This window comes from Coenobita brevimanus, chromosome 100 (genome assembly GCF_032717465.1).
Source record: "Coenobita brevimanus isolate Jiangsu-jjx chromosome 100, ASM3271746v2, whole genome shotgun sequence".
NCBI classification, from domain to species: domain Eukaryota; kingdom Metazoa; phylum Arthropoda; class Malacostraca; order Decapoda; family Coenobitidae; genus Coenobita; species Coenobita brevimanus.
The window spans coordinates 64,453,820-64,476,065 of record NC_137053.1 but is presented as its reverse complement, the minus strand read 5'-3'; the positions used below and the strand labels follow the sequence as shown (position 1 = coordinate 64,476,065).

Below are 22,246 nucleotides of genomic sequence, written 5' to 3'. Positions count from 1 at the left end.
TTTTTACTTCTGTAAGTCGAAAAATCGGCTCCATATACAGATTTTAACGCCAGTACTACATGACAGTATTGTGATACCAACTCTAATGTACAGAAGTGAAGCTTGGGCATTGTTGGAAGGACACAACATTAACAAGATAGTTGGAGAGACTTATAAGCTCTTGACTAACATAAGAGTAGCATTTCATTATATGGATGAGGAAATGATGAAAAAATTGATAGTGGCCATGATCCGCCCCAGGTTAGAATATGCAGCGGTAGTGTGGTCCCCACACAAAAAGAAAGATATACACAAGATTGAGAGAATACAAAGAACAGCAACCAAGATGGTCCCCAGTCTGACAGACCTGTCATACAGAGAGAGGCTGGAAAAACTGGATTTGCCTTCGTTAGAGGAAAGGAGAAAGAGGGGAGACATGATTGCGGTGTTCAGGACCATGGTGGGAGTAGATAAAATTGACAAAGAAGATCTGTTTGTATGGGATAAGAGAGCAACAAGAGGACATGGAATGAAATTGAAAAAGTCAAGCTGCTTGAAGGATATCAAGAAATATAGCTTTCCTTACAGAAGTATAGACTTATGGAATAGCCTGGACAAAGAGATCGTCCAGTCTAAAAACTTAAACGAGTTTAAAGTTAAATTCGACTTATTGAGAAACAGCGACGGAAACCCACGAGCATAGTACATTCCGTGTATATCACAATTAGGTATATTCTTAAATATTTGGAACGACTTAGACAAAGAGGTGGTACATGAGAAAAACATTCATGTGTGTAAAGGTAGACTTGATAAATGTGGATATGGAGACAGGACAACACGAGCATTGCTCAATTCCTGTATACTACAAATAGGTAAATACAAGTCAAGAGTGAGAGCAGTGGAAATGAGTTATTTAAGAGGAGCCTGTGGAGTCACGTGGAGAGACAGGCTGATGAAAGAGGATATAAAGGAGCATTGTGGTGTGGATGTGGATGTGATAGGAAGCGTTATGAGGAACACTCTGAGGTGGTTTGGCCATGTGGAGAGGATGGAGGGTGAAAGACTGACGAAGAGAGTGTACGTGAGTGAGGTGGAGGGGGGAAGAGGGAGGGGGAGGCCAAGGATGAGATGGAGGGATGGGGTGGAGAGGTATATGAGAGAGGGGGGTGTGAGTTGGGAGCAGGGCAGTGAAATGGCGGAGGACAGGGCGACTTGGAGGCGATTTGTTTGTGGCCACCCCAAACGGGATTGAGGCGTCTGGCAATAGATAGATGGATAGATAGACAATCAAATTGCGTAGCCTACGGGTTAAGCATAAGTATGACATCCCTGAACTGCATGAGCTGTTTATTATTAGAATACAAAGCCATTAACAAACACACACACACACACACACACACACACACGTCAATTGCTAACTTTTAAACAGCTAAAGAATCAGTGGTCCTGTCATAATCAGGCAATACAAAGATAATCAACACTACTTTCCTCTTCAAGAAACACACCTTAACATCCATATGCTGAACTGCTTCAAAGTTTTCCCCAGTGCGAATGCCAAGATCAAAAAGCTTGTCGTCATCAATATCCTTTGGAATGTAAAGTGGAGGTCGAGGCTTGTCATCTGGGCCTTGTGGACCCTGGGTGGAGGTGGTAGAAGTACAATCCCTTGCTTGGTGGCCCGTCTCTCCACACTTGAAACATCCTATACAAAATAAATAGTAGTAGCAGAAGCAATATCAGGACCCTGAGCTGAAGTAGCACAGTCCCTTGCCTTGTGGTCTTTCTCTCTACACTTGAGTTATTATCATTAAGGCCTCCTCCTCCACCTCATGGTGGGGTGAGGTAAGGACCAGAAACCTAGGAAAAAATTGATACAAATTATATATACTGTATATACAGTGAAGTGCTTGAAAGGGTGCAGCAGGGAAGAAAGGTTGCTGGTTCCTTGAAAGCAGTGATAAGAAGCAGGGAAGTGAGCATGGAAGTGAAAAGGTTATTACATGACAGTGTTGTGATACCAACCCTAACAAATGGAAGTGAAGCTTGGATGTTGCTGGAAGGACACAAGTCAAGAGTGAGAGCAGTGGAAATGAGTTATTTAAGAAGAGCCTGTGGAGTCACATGGAGAGACAAGCTGACAAATGAGGATATAAAGGAGAGTTGTGGTGTGGATGTGGATGTGATAGGAAGCATTAGGAGGAATACACTGAGGTGGTTTGGCCATGTGGAGAGGATGGAGGGTGAAAGACTGACGAAGAGAGTGTATGTGAGTGAGGTGGAGAGGGAGGCTGAGGATGAGATGGAGGGATGGGGTGGAGAGGTATATGAGAAAGGGGTTATGAGTTGGGAGCAGGGCAATGAAATGGCGGGGGACAGGGCGACGTGGAGGCGATTTGTTTGTGGCCAACCCGAACGAGATTGAGGCATCTGGCAATAGATAGATAGATATACATATCAATTTATCTATATATCTATACCTATATCTATCTATCTACCTATATATATATATATATATATATATATATATATATATACACATACAAGTCAAGAGTGAGAGCAGTGGAAATGAGTTACTTAACCCCTTAACCGTGGGGTTTCACTTTCGTGACACTTGGGAACAAGGGATCATACCGCGGGGCGTCACTTTTGTGATTCTGCGTTATTTTGAATTTGCCCGGGCTTTCAAGTGGTGGCTTGTATCATCTATCAGTACTGCCAATGTCCAACATTAGTCAGCACCCCTAATCTCATCTGTACTCCCATCCATTGTTAACAATTTAGCCATTTCTCCCTGTTCTTGACTCCCCTCCCTACCTCCCCTCCATTACCCTCTCCTCTCGCCTGCCCGGCCATGCTGCGCTAAGTAAATCCTCCCTGGAACTTTCCACTGATTTCATCCATTGAAATAAGCCCTATGCCCTAATCTTATACCAAATAATACATACCAAAAAGAAATAAGGTAAGTGATAGTGCCATACACCTGGAATTTGCTAATTGTCACCTGACAACACCTCACGTGCACTTGTTCGCTAATTTTCGCTCTTTATTTCCCCTTGAAATATGCCGTATAATCTATTCTCGTAATAAAAATACATATAAGAAAGGAAGGGAGAAGCCTAAGTGATACTTACAGTCACCTGGAACTACCTAATTTATCATGTATTGTCTAGATTTCCTGCCAATCATTTCATAGCGTATATATTAGCAGCTGTCACCATGCTGACACTGGTAGCACTGCACTCCTCCTAGGCCACCACATTGTATTCAGTTTACTGTCGTCTTTCAAGGTGAAACCACGTCGAATTCGCGCCTGTCCAATTCCGCCGCTTTCTAGCCCCATGCAAAGGGCCCTGTGACCTCTACCCCCTACTAAACCTCGTGTGGAAATGGGTAAAGGGCTAAGTGGCTGCTGTGGAATGTGTACTGGCTAATTTATCAATGAAAATGATGGACAGTGACTACGATCTTTCTGGTGAGTAAAACAGTGCAAGTGGAAATGTAAATAATGTATAAACAGCAAGTGAAAGCAATGAATGTAAATATAAGTAAACAGTGGAAAATAGTTTTATAAGTTACTGCAAGTGACAGTGCATAACACAGTGTAAACAAAATAGATATGTAAATAATGTAAATAAAATAGAGAATGTAAAGAGAAATGTAAATGAGTAGTAATATGAGAATACAAGTATATATACTAGGAGTAATGAAAGTGAAAGTTTCACTCTAGCATGTATGAATACTGGGAGTTATGAAAGTGAAAGTGACAGATTCGCTCTCAATGCTAGTATACAGGATGAGAAAGTGAATGCTACGTATTTTACTGAAAGAGAAATTGAATCCCTGCAGTGACAATAAACTACTATTACTGAAGGAAACTTATGGATAAAGACTGCAGATATATAGAAGTGTTATATAGTAACAGAAATATAAAGTGCGAGTGTTTTTATGAATAATAAATGACAGAACACCAGCGGTGAACAAGCGCAAGTGGGAAGGTCATACGCGCTAATAGTAGTAGTAGTAGTAGTTGTTCCCTAGGCAGTCTGGCCGAACAGCACCGAGTCCCTTAGGAAGGCCATGGCCGAGACCGGGCCCCCCCACAGAGCTCTCAAAAAGTGTATGTTGTGTTGTTGGCATAGGCGATTGTGTCCAATGCAGTCTTCCATAATGTGCTTAATAGTATGGGGTGCCGTGTTGCATCCTGGACAGGCATCAGGGACGGAGTCATACGCGCTAGTAATTTTCATTGCTTTCACAGTGTTTTTTCTTTTGGAGTATGGATTCCAAACTACTTGAAAATCACAGAATAGTGTTTCTAGTGATAATATCAGGCTGTGGCAATCATATTACAGGTTGTCGGGAAGTGTAAAGTGGAGACTTCGTTACCCAACTTCAGAGGTCTCCACAAGTCCTACAGTACTCGACGAAGGCTCAACAAACATCCCAGGAGAAAGCTGAAGGTATGTGCCATATGCATATGTAATTTTAATATTCTAGGACTAATAACTGATTTTTGGCAAATATTTTTAGAGAGTCTGTCAGAGCGCGAATATGCCCGCAAGACACGCAAGTCAAGCCAAAACAACCCCGCGGTTTAGGGGTTAAGAGGAGCATGTGGAGTGACATGGAGGGACAGGTTGACAAATGAAGAAGTGAAGAAACGTTGTGGGGTGGATGTGGATGTGGTTGAGAAGATTAGGAGAAATACATTTAGGTGGTTTGGACATGTGCAGAGAATGGAGAATGAAAGACTGACTAAGAGGGTGTATGTAGGTGAGGTGGAGGGAGGGAGAGGGAGGGGTAGACCGAGGATGAGGTGGAGGGATGGAGCTGAGAGGTATATGAGGGAGGGGGGAGTGAGTTTGGGAGAGGGTAATCAAATGGTGGGTGACAGAGCGACTTGGAGGCGTACTGTCTGCGGCCATCATTTGCAGGATTAGGGCGTCGGGCTATAGAGAGAGAGACAGACAGACAGACAGAGAGAGAGAGACAGAGACAGAGAGAGAGAGAAAGATAGATAGATATATACCAGTATCATCTAATCCTGTGTTGCCCCACGAGAAGTGTGGGAGGCCAGGGCAGGGAAAGTTGGTCCTGACATTTAAGATGCAAGTGACCAGCCTCACTCATCCCTGAGTGGCATTATGTGAGCAATAAACCCCAACCATCCCTTGGATATAAACTTGAACAGGTTCAAGCCGACTGGAGCGCCATAATTGCCCACTATACTGCCAGGTGCCATAATTTGGTTATATGGTTACACATCCTATAAAAACGTGTTCTTTGCTCACAACCAAAGCCCCTTCAATCAAACTGAAGAGATTTTAACCACTACAAATGAACCAATTATCATTACCATTCCAAGTCACATGAATATAAAAGCATTTACAGCTAAGTACATTATCGCAAACTAATGAAAACTGAAATAGTGGCTAAGGTCTCAGTGCTGACAACAATTCTGACATAGAGGTGCAAATATAGTCAACCAAATGCTCATTCTAAAGATTACATATTTTCAATGAGGTTTGCTTCCAAATGATATATTCAATGCAACTGAACCTTACAACCATTAATGCGAAATTCAATTAATTCAAATTATGTGTGTGCGGTGTGTCGGGAAGAGCATGAGGATACTGTCAAGCATGAAAGGACTGACCTTGCTGGTGAGTCTCTTGAGTGTGTGGAAAGGTTTTATTACTGGCAAGACATGTTATGTGCTGGGGGTGGGGCTGAAGTTAGCTCTTTGGATGGAGCGAGGAGTGGTTGCAAGAAGTTCAGGAAGCCATTGCCTCTCCTGACATTAAGAGGACTCTCCCTGCATGCTAAGGGATCTTCGTTTGTGGCATGTGTTAGGAGGGCAATGCTGTGTGGTAGCGAGACCTGGGCAGTAAAGGAAGAGGATATTTGTAGGCCCAAACATACAGAATGACGATGATTAGGTGGATGTGTAGTGCGTCCTTGAATGCGAGGCCTGGGGGGAGATAGGTTTATGACTGAAGGGGTGGGAGAAGGGACAGGATTGGAATGTACTGGTGTTCTGATGAGAAAGGGTAGATTGAGGTGGTTTGGGCATGTGGGGAGGATGGGAGATGACAACTGAGTGCAGAATGTGAGAAGTGTGAATGCTGGGAGTAAGGTTGTGAGAAGCAGACTGAAAAAGACCTGGGACAAGGTCATCAGAGTGCTACTGGTACTTCTGAGATAAGGGACTGAATAGGGAGACTGCCAGAGATTGAGTGGCATGATCAGCTCTCATTAGATGACCAAAGTCAACACATGCAAGCATGTTGCAGCCTTTATAAACAAAAACAAACATTCTACAGCATCCTTTCCATTTAGGTGTTTAAACCATACCCATTTCAGTGTATTAATTCCAGGCTGCTTAAATTACCTAGTCCCTTTCTAATCAAGTGATGGCCAAGTGTAATCAGAATGGAGAATCAATATGACTAACCTAGGACACTCATTCCAACCTCACATTTATAGCTCAGCAAATTTCATGCAAGCACAACTAAGTTTTCATACTGTCGGAGAAATCCACTTCTGCTGGAGAAACAAAGTTACTATAGCACTCATCATCCATCATTTGCCTGGTCAACATCATGACAAAACTTATGCTGAACATTAATATTTCATCCTCTCTCCTACCCTGTGACACCTTACCTCAGCTCCTACCCTGCCTTTTTTTTCTCTCTCCCCCCTACAACCACTATCACACTCTCCCTTTATTTTTCTCTTTCCTGCCACCATTACAACCACTTACTATTGTTCTCTCTGCCACCACCACCACCACACCACCTTATTTTACATTTAGTCTCTCCCCTGCCACCATCACAGTCACCACCACCACCACCACCACCTTACCTTTACTGTCTCCCCTGCCACCACCACCACCTTATCCTCACTGTCTCCCCTGCCACCACCACCATACTGTCTCCCCTGCCACCACCACCACCTTATCCTCACTGTCTCCCCTGCCACCACCACCACCTTGCCCTCACTGTCTCCCCTGCCACCACCACCACCACCACCTTACCTTTACTGTCTCCCTTGCCACCACCACCTTACCTTTACTGTCTCCCTTGCCACCACCACCACCTTAACCTCACTGTCTCCCCTGCCACCACCACCATCACCACCTTACCTTTACTGTCTCCCCTACCACCACCACCACCTTACCTTTACTGTCTCCCTTGCCACCACCTCCACCTTACCTTTACTGTCTCCCCTGCCACCACCATGGGCACTGCTGCCACCAGCTACAGGACAGTCCCTGGAGATGTGGCCCTCCTCCCCACACTGAAACACATTCACAACCACAATAACTTTATCATTCAGGCACTGTCACTATAAAACTTAATGACTGCATAACAACACCAACACACATACTCCTCTAACTTCTGAATCAAAAACATATATTCCAAAAGTGTACTCAATAAAATTATAGAAGACTCCAGAAAGGAATGGAAAGGATACTGTTAGGTATCACATACTGAGATAAGCAGTGCACATCATGTATAGGGGCCCTGATAAAACTGAGACAGGAACACTGACTAAAAAGCAGATATGACTGGAACAAGTCATCCCTTTCACATAACACATTACTGTAAAAGGAAAATCTGGATGTCAGAGGGACTGCCCAGAGACAATGAAGGGCAGCAGCAGAGAACAGTGTGCAGAGATGGCAAATGCAAATATGCCAAACTGGAATATGTAGGATAGTGTGGAGTGAGACCAGACACTGTTTTATGCTGATAATGATCATGTTGACTTTATGAACAATGTTGTTGGGATCATATCTGTATCAACTTAGATGGTTTACTACAAGTCTTCTCACTCTGTCTCTGAACATGGAGCTTTCATAACTCCTCCCATGTTACTTACACAGTACCACACGTTGATAACACAGAAGCTTAATTACATCTTAAAAGATACCCGTAATAATAAGGTGTACTGTAATAAGCAAAATAAACTGCTACGACAGTAGTGCTAGAAAGCCTCCTTTGCTGATGCAAACACAGGCCTTGGATGTAAGTGGTGTAAAGAAGTACAGGTGGTCCCCTACTTACGAACGGGTTACATTCTGAGAAACTGTTCATAAATGGAATTTTTCTAAAGTTGAAAATGCACTTAATACACCCAACCAACTAAACATCATAACCTAGTCAAGCCTACCTTAAATGTAATCAGAACAACTCATTAACCTACAGCTGGCCAAAATCATTAACACAAAGCCTATTTTATTTTAAAATAAAGTGTTAAATATCTCATGTTATTTATTAAATTCTGTACCGACATCATCGACCGCAAAATCCAAGTTCATGTGCAATGGCCATTACAGGCTGGTTCATGGACAAACCCGTCACAATAAAAACAAGACAAGTCGTCGTCTATACAGTTCATCCTTGGACAATTCCCCACCAAATCATGGATGAGTCTCCGTCAGTACGTTAAGAATCTCAAACTTGCATATTTATATAAATGTAACATGAGTAGGTTACTCGTATAATTTTAATGCACTGTATACGAATCGTTCACTTAAAGTTATTGGACAATTAAATAAATGCTAATGTCTCAAATGTAGCCTAATGTTAAACAATGAAGTGGAAGTTATCATACAATGCCTGATTCGCATTTCAATACAGCATTATATTTTTTCCATTAATATTGACCATTTGATGCCGTGTGTGTGTATTTACCAATTTGCATTTATCAATTTGTTGTATACAGGAATTGAGTTAAGCTCATGTTGTCCTGTCTCCATATCAGCCTTTATCTAGTCTAGTTTTAAACACATGAATGTTTTTTGCCTGAACAACCTCTTCGTCTAAGTCATTCCAAATACTTGTACTGTATATTTTCTCTGTGTTTTTCATCTCTCCTACCCTTACTCCCACCACTTCCATCTCAATAACCAGATGATCACTTTTACCAAAGGGGCATTGGTAGGTTATGCTGTTCACATCATTTGGGTCCTTTGTGAAAACCAAGTCGAGCCTTGATGGTTCATCGTCTCCTCTAATTCTTGTTTTTTCTTTAATTAACGGAGTTAACATGTTTTCCATCATCAATGCCATTAATTTATTTCCCCTTGATGCCTCACCGTTCCCAGCATCCATACTTTCCCAATCAACTTCTCTACAGTTAAAAACTCCCACATTCATCATTCTATTTCCTCGTTCAATTAACATCTTCAGCTTAATATTGGATTCTCTTATCAATAGTTCATAATCATCTTTTGTCCATGCCCTACTTTGGGGGTGGGGGGGATATAAAAAACTATTACATCTAATCTTTTCTCCATAACAGGCCTTTATTTCCAATCTCAAAAGTTCAGCCATAGTATTTTCAAATTCTATATTTTTTGTTCTTAACCCGCCCTGTGCCATTGATGTATATATGCACCGAAACATTTTGCAAAGCTCAGTCCTGTTGACGTATATAAACGCCCTGCAATTGCAAGGTCCGTTATTTGCACATTTTTCAAATTTTGCACATGATTTTTGGTACATACACGCGGGACACCTTTCTCTACCTGAGGCAAGGCAGGGGCAATGCCTTACCCCACGTGACCTCCCACTCCCCCATACACCATTGTCTTGGCAACTCACCTGTTACCAGTGACCTGGCCGTAAAGACATGCCGCGCCACGGTATGAAATTCATGGCAAGAGTGATTCCCCAATTGATGACAATGTGAGGGACAAAGTGTACTTGAAGCCAAAGGAAGAAACGATCACAAGTGATGAGGAGGTAACATCACCAAGGAAGGTGCAGTAAGTTGATGTATATGGTGAGTGAAACAACGCTTACAATGTCTATATTACTGTGTGAAAACCATTATACTCTTGTACTACATATAAATTCATACCAAATAAATAAATACCTATTGAGTGGTTTGGAATAGTTACCCCTCCCATAGAAAACGTCTTCTCTGAAGCCAGGCTCGATAGAAGATGGTACAAGGTGAGGGGAAAGTCGCCTCTACCAGGCATTTCTAAGCTCAGGTGAGCACTTTCTCTCTGAATTCTCAATGTTTCTCATAAAAAGCAGAGGTTTTAGCCAAAAAAAGACAAAAAAAAATTAAAAATCTGCCGAGATTGGTGGGAGTCACTGGCGAAAAATCTGCCGGGACGCAGCTTTTTATTTTTAATGCGAAGAAGGAACCAAAGGCCACGAGCCCACAATAACTGTTCCTTCCAAAAGAAAAACAAAATACAAGAGAGAGCCAAATTCAAGATCCATTCATTTCGAGATGCCTGAACACACTGCATTTGAAAGACTGGAGATCATAGGAAGCAGGAAATACAGACAGAGGGAGACAGTTCCAGAGACGACCTGTTGCATAAATGAAGAACTGGGAGTAACGGTTAACTCTTGCATTAGAGAGTTGGACAGAAAAGGGATGAGAGTTTGCAGCTAGACAGGTGCTACTGACAGTCAAAGAGGTGGAGGAATGCATGCAGACAGTTCAGAGGAGCAGTGACCATTGAAGTAGCGATAGAAAAGAGACAGAGATGCAACAGTGCAGCGAAGAGACAGAGGTTGTAGGGAGTCAGTAAGAGAAGGAGAGTTAATGAGATGAAAAGCCTTTGACTCCACCATATAGAGAACAGTTGTATGTGGGGAACCTCCCCACAAATGAGAGTTGTACTCCACACAGGGGTGGATAAAACCCCTGTATAGAGTCAACAACTGTCCAGGGGTAAAGAAGGAACAGAGTCGGCATAGCACACCTAATCTCTTGGAAGCAGATTTTACAAGAGATGTAATATGATCTTTCCAAGATAAGTCCCAAGTAAATGAAACCCCAAGCATTTTCAAGGATGATGCAGGATTAAGCCGAATATCATTAAACATAAGTGGGTACACCTGTGGAAGATTTTGTCGGGTCGATAGGTGTATGAATCGAGTCTTTGATGCATTAAAAACAACAAGGTTATTTTTACCCCAGTCAGAGATATGAGCCAAGTCCGACATTGGGTGTGCCATAGCCTTAAGTCAGTATGGGTTAAAATCATTACACCTCCCCCCAAATTTGCTTTCTCTATCCTTCTTCCAAATATTATAACTGTTTCATTCAAATAATTTTGTATCAACATCTTGGAGCAATGTAATCTACACCACAGAAACAATTTCATGTTTCTTTTCATTTATATAGTCTCCAATTTCCCCTAACTTAGATATTAACCCATCAACAATATTATACATGGTACTTAGATTTGGAAGGAATGAGAGTGTTTTTGATCGGTGATATGAATGGTAAAGTAGGGAATGTGAAGGTGGATGGAATAGTTGGTGAGTGGGGTGTGCCTGCTGACATAGACGAGAATGGTAGTGCGTTAGTGGACATTTGTGCTGGGAAGGGGTTAGTGATAGCCAATACCTTCTTCAGACATAAAATGATCCACAGGTATACATGGCAAGTGATGAGAACGGTGGGTGGTGAACTGAGTGTAAGGAAGGCAATGATTGATTGTGTGTGTGTGGCTGAAAGGATGCGAAGATGTGTAATGGATAAAAGAGCCTATAGAGGTAGGGGGAGTGGACTTTCTGACCACTACTTGGTGGTGGCCAGAATCAAGACCCAAATATGATGGAGTAATAGAAGAAGGGAAGGACGGGAAGAAGGAGTAGTTGCAGGGAGAGTGGAAAGTTTACAAGAGGATGAGAAAAAGGCAGAATATAAGAGAGAAGTGCAGGAACGATTGGGCAAATATAAATTGGAGCAGATGGGGTACGTGGAAGGTGTATGCAGGATGTTCACATAAGAAATATGTGCAGCATGTGATGTGGTGTATGGGATGCAGAGAAGACAGAGGGGGGTGCAAGAAACAGTGTGGTGGAATGAAGAGGTGAGACAGGCTGTGGCACAAAAGAAGAAAGCATACAATGAATGGATGAGAAATAAGGGCGTGGAAGAAGTTGAGAGGCGGCAGAGAGAGTTATAAGTAGAAAGAGAGAGGTAAAAAGATTAGTAAGAGAGAGTAAGAAGTAAGCGGATGAGGAATTTGGAAGGATCTTGAGTGTAAAGTGGAGGGACTGTGAGAAAATGTTCTGGAAAGACGTGAAGAGAGTAAGACAAGGTGGAAGTGAAGTAAGCAGGAGAGTGAAAGATAAAAATGGTAGATTACTAGTGGAGAAGGGAGAAAAAGTGAGCAGATAGAGAGAACACTTTCAGGAATTGTTGAACATAAAGGATAGAAGTGATGGGAGTATAAGTGGCTGGGGAATGGCTGGGAGAAGGAGGGAGGTGAGAAGACAGGAAGAAATCAGTAGGACAGAAGTTGTGGAAGCAATGAAGAAAGTTAAATTGGGGAAAGCCCCAGGAATTGATGGAGTGTGTGGTGAAATGTTGAAGCATGGGGGAGAGATAGTAGTAAAGTGGATGTGCGCGATGTGCAAATTGGCCTGGGAGGAATGTAGAGTTCAGGAGGATTGGAAGTCAGGTATCATTATTCCCTTGTACAAAGGAAAAGGGGAAAAAGAAGTGTGTGGTAATCATAGGGGCATTTGTCTTCTTAGTATAATAGGAAAAGTGTATGGTAGGATACTTATTGACAGAGATCGATGGGTTTCAGACAGCAATAATTTGTGTGTGTGTGTGTGTGTGTGTGTGTGTGTGTGTGTGTGTGTGTGTGTGTGTAATTCACCGGGTCGGTCAGGATCACTTGATGGTCGTGATGGTCAGCTTTTACCCTCCCGGAAGGGAGCTGAGAGCTCATATAGTCCGATCTAAGGGCAAGGCTGTGACCTTCACACACGCACACACCCGTCCCCTTGCTCAAGGGGGACAGTAACCACCCACTTCGTCAGTGAAACTTTTCGCAACCTGAGCGAGGCGCGAACTCCCGTCCACAAGTCGTCAAGCGGGAACGTTACCACTGCACCAGCGAGCGGTGTGTGTGTGTGTGTGTGTGTGTGTGTGTGTGTGTGTGTGTGTGTGTGTGTGTGTGAGAGAGAGAGAGAGAGAGAGCAAAGGTTTCGAGGCCTCTCTCAAGGCTCAGTAGTCCTCCTACACACACCACTTCAGCGCTAACACCCACCATCCATATTAAATACTGTATATGCTAGGGCTATCTCATACAGAACTAATGTACTGGTATTAACAGGGATATTTTTACATGTGGTAGGTGGGGGCACTCACCATCCACTCACTCGATGTAGTGCTGCTCTCGGATGACTGACCTCTCCTCATTTCCTTCCTTCCTCTTGTGTTTTTTTCCTTCTTTCTTTCTTTCTTTCTTCTTCTTTCTGTCAATGGGTGACTCTATACTGAGTGACAAGCCAAATGGTTTCCTGTACACCAGGAAACCATTTACTATGCCGGGTGGTAACCATATTAGGCTACCAAACTATGATGCCTAGTGATTTCGTGCGTAATTAAAATCCAACTGGACTGAGCCTGTGTAGGTTTATATCTAAGGGATGGTTGGGGTTTATTGCTAGAGTAATGTCACTCAAGGATGAGTGAGGCTGGTCATTCTCATCTTATATGTCATGACCAACTTGCCTAGCGCCAGGCTCCTATGCTCCTCATTGGGCAACACAGGATTACATGAAGTATGTATGCATGTCCGCAGGTCTTCTGGTAGATCAGTAAAGTCTGCTCTTATGACAATCAAATCCTTGAACTGTTCCCTGCCCCAGCTGTGATCTTGGATCCATTAGGACTGCAGGCTGCCTCACTACAGATGCAGCCAATAAACCATCATCACTTTTACAACTCATATATGGTTACTCAAAAACAAGTATACTTGCTAAGTAAACTGGTATGTAAATAAATGATGGAGAATTCTCCCAGAACCTACTGGCTTGCCGTCTTCATGCAGTGCAAATAAGTTTCAGGTCAAGAGTAATTGCCTTCCTCTTCTCGCCAGCAGCAGGAGAGACAGACAGGCATATTGTACACATGAAGGGTGCACAAAACACAACACAGATACAGGGGGTAACCCCCACAAAAAAAAAAAAAAAAAAAAAAAAAAGCTGTCAACACAGAACACTGTAGAGCATCGGAGCATCAACTGTTTACACTGATGATTACCCTGGTAGACTAGGACTCGGCTTGCTGCCATTGCATTGTACCTAATATCACTATGCCGGGAAAAGATCAAAATTCAAATTTCAAAGTATGGTTTCTACCTTCGTAAAGTCAAACATTCATAAGTCAACCGTTCGTAAAACAGGGACCACCTGTATAGTACAAGCACTCACCTTGTAGCATCCCCTGCCACTGGTACCACCGCCGAAACCACAACCACCATCACCCCTCCCACCGAAAGAATCCTGTGCATTAGGACAGTCCCGAGCCATATGTCCTTCCTCTTGACACTGTAAAATATCACACGATTCACAAGTGAGCCTTTCTTTAGAATCCTGCCTGCCATATAATCATTACATCAACCTCATTTTCCCACCTAACACTGGGGTTAGATAGGGTTCAGAATGCAAAAACATAAACACAAGAGCAGCATCACGCCTGGTGAAAAAGGCCACATGCCCATTCACTCACTGCTCAAGACCTCCAAATCCTGACTCTGATAAAAATGAATTACAAATTTGCAGTAACTTACTCCAAAGGACTGTATAAGCATTTGTTCTTGAATTTTTAAGCAACACTACATGGATTTCACTAAATTACTACTCAAACAGCATTCAGATAGCTATGGTTATATAGCCTCCATATAAGTACTTTAGTGTCTGAAGAGTATGGTGAATAGGGTAATATTGACTGATTTTGATTACACCAGCAATTTTTACTCCTTCAAATTAGTGATACATTAAATAGTGCTACCTACTGTAGAAACTGCAAAAACAATAACCTTCTTTAACTTAAGAAAGACCTCTTGTATCAGAGAGATAAAGGAAACCTATATTAAAAAAAAAAAAAAAAAAAAAAAAAAAAGAGAGAGAGAGAGAGAGAGAGAGATGCCACCAGATCGAGGGGATTGAGACATTAGGTACGGTATGTATGTTATTATGCAGTTCAATGTATTGTTGTCAAATCCTCTCTCTCCACAAACACAAACACACACACAAAATCATCAGAGGCGGAGCTCCATGCAGAGCGTGGGAAAATCACGCAAAACTGGCGGCGCAAAGGAAGCATGCCTATTATGAATATGCGATATGAATGCATGACTGTGAGTGAAATTCAGAGGTGTTGATCAAATAAGAGTAAAACAGAGCGACAGTTTTAAATTTTGTACGATTGCACCATGGCAGAGAGAAGTTCATTGTTTACATCCAGTGATATTGATACAAGGAGAGCGAAAAGGTTGCAAGAGGATGGAAAAGAGGCAGAATATGAGAGAGAAGTGGAGCAACTGGGTAAATATGGATTGGAGCAGATGAGGGCTGTGGAAGGTGTGTGCAAGATGTTCACAAAAGAACTCTGTGCAGCATGTGAGGTGAAGAGAAGACGAAAGAGGGTGCACGGAACTGCATGGTGGAATAAAGAGGTGAAACAGGCTGTGGCACAAAAAAATAAAGCATATAGGGAGTAGATGAGAAACCGGGATGTGGAGGAAGTTGAGTAATGGAAGAGAAAGTTACATGTAAGAGAGGAAGAGGTGAAAAGATTAATGAGAGTGAGTAAGAAGAGACTGGATGTGGAATTTGGAAGGAATTTGAGCTTAAAGTGGAGGGAATGTAAGAAAATGTTCTGGAAAGAGGTTAAGTGAGTTAGACAGGGTGTTAAAGAAGTAAGTCAGGGAGTGAAAGATAAAAATGGTTGATTACTAGTGGACAAGGGAGAAAAAGTGAGCAGATGGAGAGAACAATATAAAGAATTGTTGAACACAGACAATGCAAGTAATGCGAGTATAAGTGGCTGGGGAATGGCTGGGAGGAGGAGGAATGTGAGAAGAGAGAAAATCAGTATGATAAAGCCGTGGAAGCAATGAAGAAAGTCAAAATGAGGAAAGCCCCTGGAAGTGATGGACTGTGTGGTGAAATGCTGAAGCATGGGGTAGAGAGAGCAGTAGAATGGATGTGGATGATGTGCAGAGTGGCCTGGGAGGAAGGTAGAGTCCCGGAGGATTGGAAGTCAGGTATAATTATTCCCCTGTACAAAGGAAAAGGGGGGAAAAAAAATCTGCGGTAATCATAGAGGCATTTGTCTTCTTAGCATAACAGGAAAAGTACATGGTAGGATACTTATTGACTGAGTTAGGGAAATAACAAAGGAATTAGTTGGAGAAGAACAGGGAGGTTTTAGGAAGGGAAGAGGCTGTGTAGTTCATATATTCATTCTTAGGCCTTTAGTGGGTTTCTAGAGAAGGGAAAGAAGTTGTAGGCCTATGCGGCCTTCATGGATTCGGAGAAGCATATGACAGGGTGGACAGACAAGAATTGTGGAAAGTAGAAGCTAAGCAACGTTGGGTCTGGTTAGTACTTGGATGGGTGACCGCCTGGGAACACCAGATGCTGTTGGCATCCCTACGTGTCAAGTGGGGTTGGTGGAGGATTAGTGCCCCTCCCTGTAAAACAATTAACTCTAAGCCTTTGGCCACCCCGTTTGGGATACATGGCGTCTGGCAATGAATGAATGAATTAAAAATATATGGAGTACAGTAAACAGGAAGTTGTTGAATGCCATGAAGAGTATGTATGAGGGTGCTAATCAGGAAAGGAAGGAAGAAAAAGAGGAAAGGGCGGCCACACAAGAGCAGAACTACATCAAGTGAGAGGATGGTGAGCGCCCCCACGTTTCGTGTTGTTTCGTTTCGTTTTTGAAGGCTCCAACATGCTTGCATGCATCAGCCTTGGTCACCTAATGGTGGCTCTCCATGCTGCTCAATCTATGGCAGCCTCCCTGTTCAGTCCCTTAACCCTGAGGTCAAACTTAATGACCTCGTCTCACTTCTTTTTCGCTCTACCCCTCGCAACCCCACCCCCAATATTAACGCTTCTCACTTTCTGCACCCAATTATAATCCCCCATCCTCTCCACATGCCCAAACCACCTCAATCTACCATTTCTCATCACAACACCAATACACTCCAGTCCCATCCTACCTCTCAACTCTTCCATTGTAAACCTACCACACTATCTATCTATCTATCTATCTATTGCCAGACGCCTCAATCCCGTCTGGGGTGGCCACAAACAAATCGCCTCCACGTCGTCCTGTCCCCCGCCATTTCACTGCCCTGCTCCCAACTCACAACCCCCTCCCTCATATACCTCTCCACCCCATCCCTCCATCTCATCCTTGGCCTCCCCCTCCCTCTTCCCCCCTCCACCTCACTCACATACACTCTCTTCGTCAGTCTTTCGCCCTCCATCCTCTCCACATGGCCAAACCACCTCGGTGTGTTCCTCATAACACTTCCTATCGATTCCACATCCACACCACAAAGCTCCTTTATATCCTCATTCGTCAGCCTGTTTCTCTATGTGACTCCACAGGCTCCTCTTAAATAACTCATATCCACTGCTCTCACTCTTGACTTGTGTCCTTCCAACAACGTCCAAGCTTCACTTCTATACGTTAGAGTTGGTATCACAATACTGTCATGTAGTAACTTTTTCACTTCCATGCTCACTTCCTTGTTTCTTATCATTGCTTTCAAAGAACCAGCAACCTTTCTTCCCTGCTGTATCCTTTCAAGCACTTCACCCTCCAAACCTCCATCCTTACTCATCACACTACCCAAGTACTTAAACGTACTCACATTTTCCAATTCCTCACCATCCAACCTCGCTGTACATTCACTGACTTCACCTCTCTCAAAGACCATCACTTTACTCTTCCCTACATTCACCTTTAGATTCCGTTTCTTACACACTCTCCCAAACTCATCCACCAAGCCTTGCAGCTCCCCTTCCTCTTCACTCAACAACACAGTATCATCTGCAAACATCCACACCTACCACAAAATATCTGTGTCCTATGGGAAAAAGTGATGATGTAGTGATAAAGTTCCAAACGATAGAAGGAAATGAGGAGATAGAAGATAAACTAAACTGGCATGGAAGATACAACTTTGGGAAAGCAAACTTTACTGGACTGAGAAAATTTTTCGTAGAAGCGGATTGACAAGAATTCTGGGAAACAAGAGAGATACAGAAGAGGTGGGATATCTTTCTAGACTTCTATAACACGGGTGTGGAAAAGTATGTGCCAAAAGTTGGTGGGAAAGAGAACTGGAGAAATGACTGGTTCAACAATAAGTGTATGACTGCAAAAAAAGAAAGGGATAAGGCATGGAACAAATGGAGAAAGAGACATAATGATAGAACAACAGAAGAATATAAAAGAACTAGAAATGAATAAACAAGAATACATAAACAGGAAGAAAGAAACTTAGAAAAATGTACTGCTGACAAATGTAAGGAAGAACCTAAATTGTTTTACAGGTTTGTTAACGGCAAAGTGAAACAAAAGGAAGGAATCAATAAGCTGAAAGTAGAAGGAATGTCCATAAAGATGCAGTTATGTAAGCTGAAATAATGAACAAATGCTTCCAATCAGTCTTCATTAGAGAAAGCGATTTTGTGAAGGAGGAGGAAGTGACTAGTAATGTAGCATTAATGATGTACAGGTTGAAGAGCAATAAGTATACAAATTACTGGGAACTCAAGATGTGAGGAAGGCCCCAGGACCAGACAGGATCTCTAACTGGATACTAAAGGAATGCAGAGAACAAATGGAAGATAAGATTCATAGTTTAACTGCGTGTTCTCTGGAAGAAGGTTAAGTGCCTCACGAATGGAAAACGGCCAATGTGGTACCAATTTATAAGGGAGGGAACAAGGAAGAAGCCCTGAATTATAGACCAGTGTCCTGACCAGCAAGGTTGCAAAACTGTGCGAGAGAATCCTGAAAGACAGGTGGATAAAATATCTGGAGGAGATGGACATTTTGGCAGAAGTCAGTTTGGTTTCAGAAGTAGAAGGTTGTGTACTTTCAACTTGTAGAACTTCTACTCAAGGGCAATAGAGAGAGAGAGTTGGGTGGACTGTGTATTTAAATTTGGAGAAAGCCTTTGACAAAGTAGCTCACAGGCAGCTAATGTGGAAATTGGAACACACAGGAAGACTGAAGGGGAACCTCTCAGAGTGGATGAGAGACTTTTTGAGAGACAGACAAATGAGGACAATAATAAAAGACAAGATGCCTGAATGGAGGGAAGTAACAAGTGGAGTTTCACAGGGCTCAGTGTTAGCGCCCGTATTGTTCCTGATTTACATAAACGACAAGGTAGGGCAGTGGATATTGGAGTGGCCTTGGTGAGAAAGGGTAGTGTTCGGAAACTCCCTGTACTGTTGTTTGCAGATGATACTGTGTTGTTAAGTGAAGAAGAAGGGGAGCTGCAAGGCTTGGTGGATGAGTTTGGGAGTGTGTAAGAAACGGAATCTAAAGGTGAATGAAGGAAAGAGTAAAATGATAGTCTTTGACAGCAGTGAAGTCAGTGAATGTACAGTGAGGTTGGATGATGGGGAAATGGAAAATGTGAGTATGTTAAAGTACTTGGGAAGTGTGATGAGTAAGGATGGAAGTTTGGAGGGTGAAGTGCTTGAAAAGGTACAACAAGGAAGAAACGTTGCTGGTTTCTTGAAAGCAGTGAAAAGAAACAGGGAAGTGAGCATGGAAGTGAAAAAGTTACTACATGACAGTATTGTGATACCAACTCTAACGTATGGAAGTGAAGCTTGGACGTTGTTGGAAGGACACAAGTCAAGAGTGAGAGCCGTGGAAATGAGTTATTTAAGAGGAGCCTGTGGAGTCACATGGAGAGACAGGTTTACAAATGAGGATATAAAGAAGCGTTGTGGTGTGGATGTGGATGTGATAGGAAGCGTTAGGAGGAACACACTGAGGTGGTTTGGCCATGTGGAGAGGATGGAGGGTGAGAGACTGACATGGAGAGTGTATGTGAGTGAGGTGGAGGCTGAGGATGAGATGGAGGGATGGAGTGGAGAGGTATATGAGAGAGGGGGGTGTGAGCTGGGAGCAGGGCAGTGAAATGGCGGGGTACAGGGCGATGTGGAGGCAATTTGTTTGCGGCCACCCTGTACAGGATTAAGGCATCTGGCAATAGATAGATAGATATGGTAGATGAAATGAACAATTATGCAAGTCTGTTTGCTGATGATGCAAAGATCATGAGCAGAGCAGAAGTTGAGGATGACTGTAAAATGATGCACAAGGACTTGGATAGGAATCATGATTGGAGCCGGATGTGGAATAAAAAAAAAAAAAAAAAAAAGTAAAATATTGGAAATGGGTAAAAGTACCAAGAGACCATCACTGATGTACTTGATGGGTAATAAGCCAATCACAAAAGCGAGAGAAGAGGAGGGCTTGGGAGTGCTCGTCCAGGATAATTTGTCACTTGAAAAACACATTAACAAGATACAGTAGTTAGAGAGACATAATCTCTTGCCTAACATAAGAGTAGCACTTCATTACATGGATGAGGAGATGATAAAAAAAAAAAATTGATAATGGCCATGATCCGCCCCATGTTGGAATATGCGGCAGTAGTGTGGTCCCCACATAAAAAAAATATATATAAACAAGATCAAGAGAATACAAAGAACAGCAACCTGTCGTACAGAGAAAGGCTGGAAAAACTAGACCTGCCTTCCTTAGAAGAAAGGAGAGAAGGGTGACATGACTGCAGTGTTCAGGGATAGGATGGGAGTAGAAATCACCGACAGGGAAGATCTGTTCGAATGGGATAGTAACAAGAGAACATGCAATGAAACTGAAAAAGGCAAGTTGCTTGAACATTATCAAGAAATGTATTTTTCAATATAGATGCATTGACCAGAGGAATAGCCTGGACAAAGAGAACGTCCAGTCTAAAAACTTAAACAAGTTCAAAGCAAAATCTGACTCACTGAGAAACAAAGACAGCGCCCCATGAGCATAGCTCATTTCCTGTATATCACAACTATGTAAATAAAGCTGGGTAAACACACACACACACACACACACACACACACAGCACAGCTGTCATAAAAAATTTTAGGTCATGTATGCTGGAAAACCTTGGCAATAATAAACCACTCAACTGGTAGCCGCCAATATGCTGCATGAATGTACATTTACCAGTGTAAATAATTCATTATAGTAATTTATGATGCAAAACTAATGCTCCCACCGAGGAAATACTATGCACAGAATTATACTGAAGCTATATTTCATTAATATTAACATCACACAAGTTTTCATTCTGTTGTAGCATATTTCTCTTATCTCAATGGTAGAATATGACATGATGGCTCTACTTCATTATCACAAAACTTTTTTATGTTCCAAACATATTTTAGCACTGATATCTCATTACAGCTCAGTACTAAAGAGGGAGAGCCGGCAACTTTATGCCAAGTTAAAGTGAACCGAGTATAAGCTTGGCTATCTCATCCTACAGCACTATGAGCCTGTAAATGGTTAACTAATCTTCCTATCATGTAATACTGATAGTCCCAACTTACAATAAAATACAGTTTAGTAAACCTGAATGACTAACCTTGAACTATCCTCTTAATAATATTTCTAGGTTATAATACTGATGATACCAACTGACAACAAAACGCAAAGTCTCACCTTGTAGCATTGGGATCCACCTCGACCACCACCACGACCACCCCCTCTGCCCCTGCCCCGCCTCTGGTTGTCACGATCCCCTCCTCCTCCATCTCCAAATCCAAATGATGTAGGCAGATCACTGTCTGCCCCAAATCCTCCATCATCAAACTTACTGGATCCAAACCCAGTGGGCAAACTCTTGTCATCAGCAGTTTCACTGGATCTAAAGCTCGTAGGCAAATTGAAATCAGCAGCAGCTTTATTAGATCCAAAACCAGTTGGATGGTCTTGGTTACACCATGCCAATGCTGCCTTGTCAACTGTAAAGGTAAGTACAGTATTACAGTCATGACTGGGAGAAAGCTGTGTATTTGTGGCAAGCAGAATTAGATTTTTAAATACTTTGTGGAGTGACAGAAGATCATTTTATTTTGAAAGGCTTTAAATGTACAGGTATACCTCAGTAAACGATACCTCTAGATGCAATACCCTGGCTTAACGATGGGGGTAGAAATACCACCATACCCCCCTAACGATGGCCAAACCCCGGTTTAACATTAGTTTTTGACTTTTTAAAACTGATTTTGATTATATTTTAGGCTAAAACTGTGTGTTTAAGTTGATTTATAAACTGTTTTCAGACTTAGATTAATGTGTTCTAGCCACAGGTGCGGCGAACATTGTCATTTTGGGATACACGTTACTAAGCTTGATTTTATTTATT

The 22,246-nt window shown here is 42.5% G+C and overlaps 1 protein-coding gene across 1 annotated transcript in view; it reads right to left on the bottom strand.

The window, feature by feature from the left end:
• The window catches only part of LOC145414685 (putative ATP-dependent RNA helicase vasa-like), a 66,257-nt gene that overhangs the window by 27,285 nt on the left and 16,726 nt on the right, over positions 1 to 22,246 (bottom strand). Inside the window, exons 3-7 of the mRNA XM_080284203.1 lie at positions 21,541 to 21,842; positions 14,193 to 14,309; positions 7,194 to 7,278; positions 6,981 to 7,010; positions 1,485 to 1,681 (exon numbers count right to left, since the gene is read on the bottom strand). Coding sequence (XP_080140329.1) covers positions 1,485 to 1,681; positions 6,981 to 7,010; positions 7,194 to 7,278; positions 14,193 to 14,309; positions 21,541 to 21,842 — 731 coding nt within the window. The remainder of the gene's footprint in view (positions 1 to 1,484; positions 1,682 to 6,980; positions 7,011 to 7,193; positions 7,279 to 14,192; positions 14,310 to 21,540; positions 21,843 to 22,246) is intronic.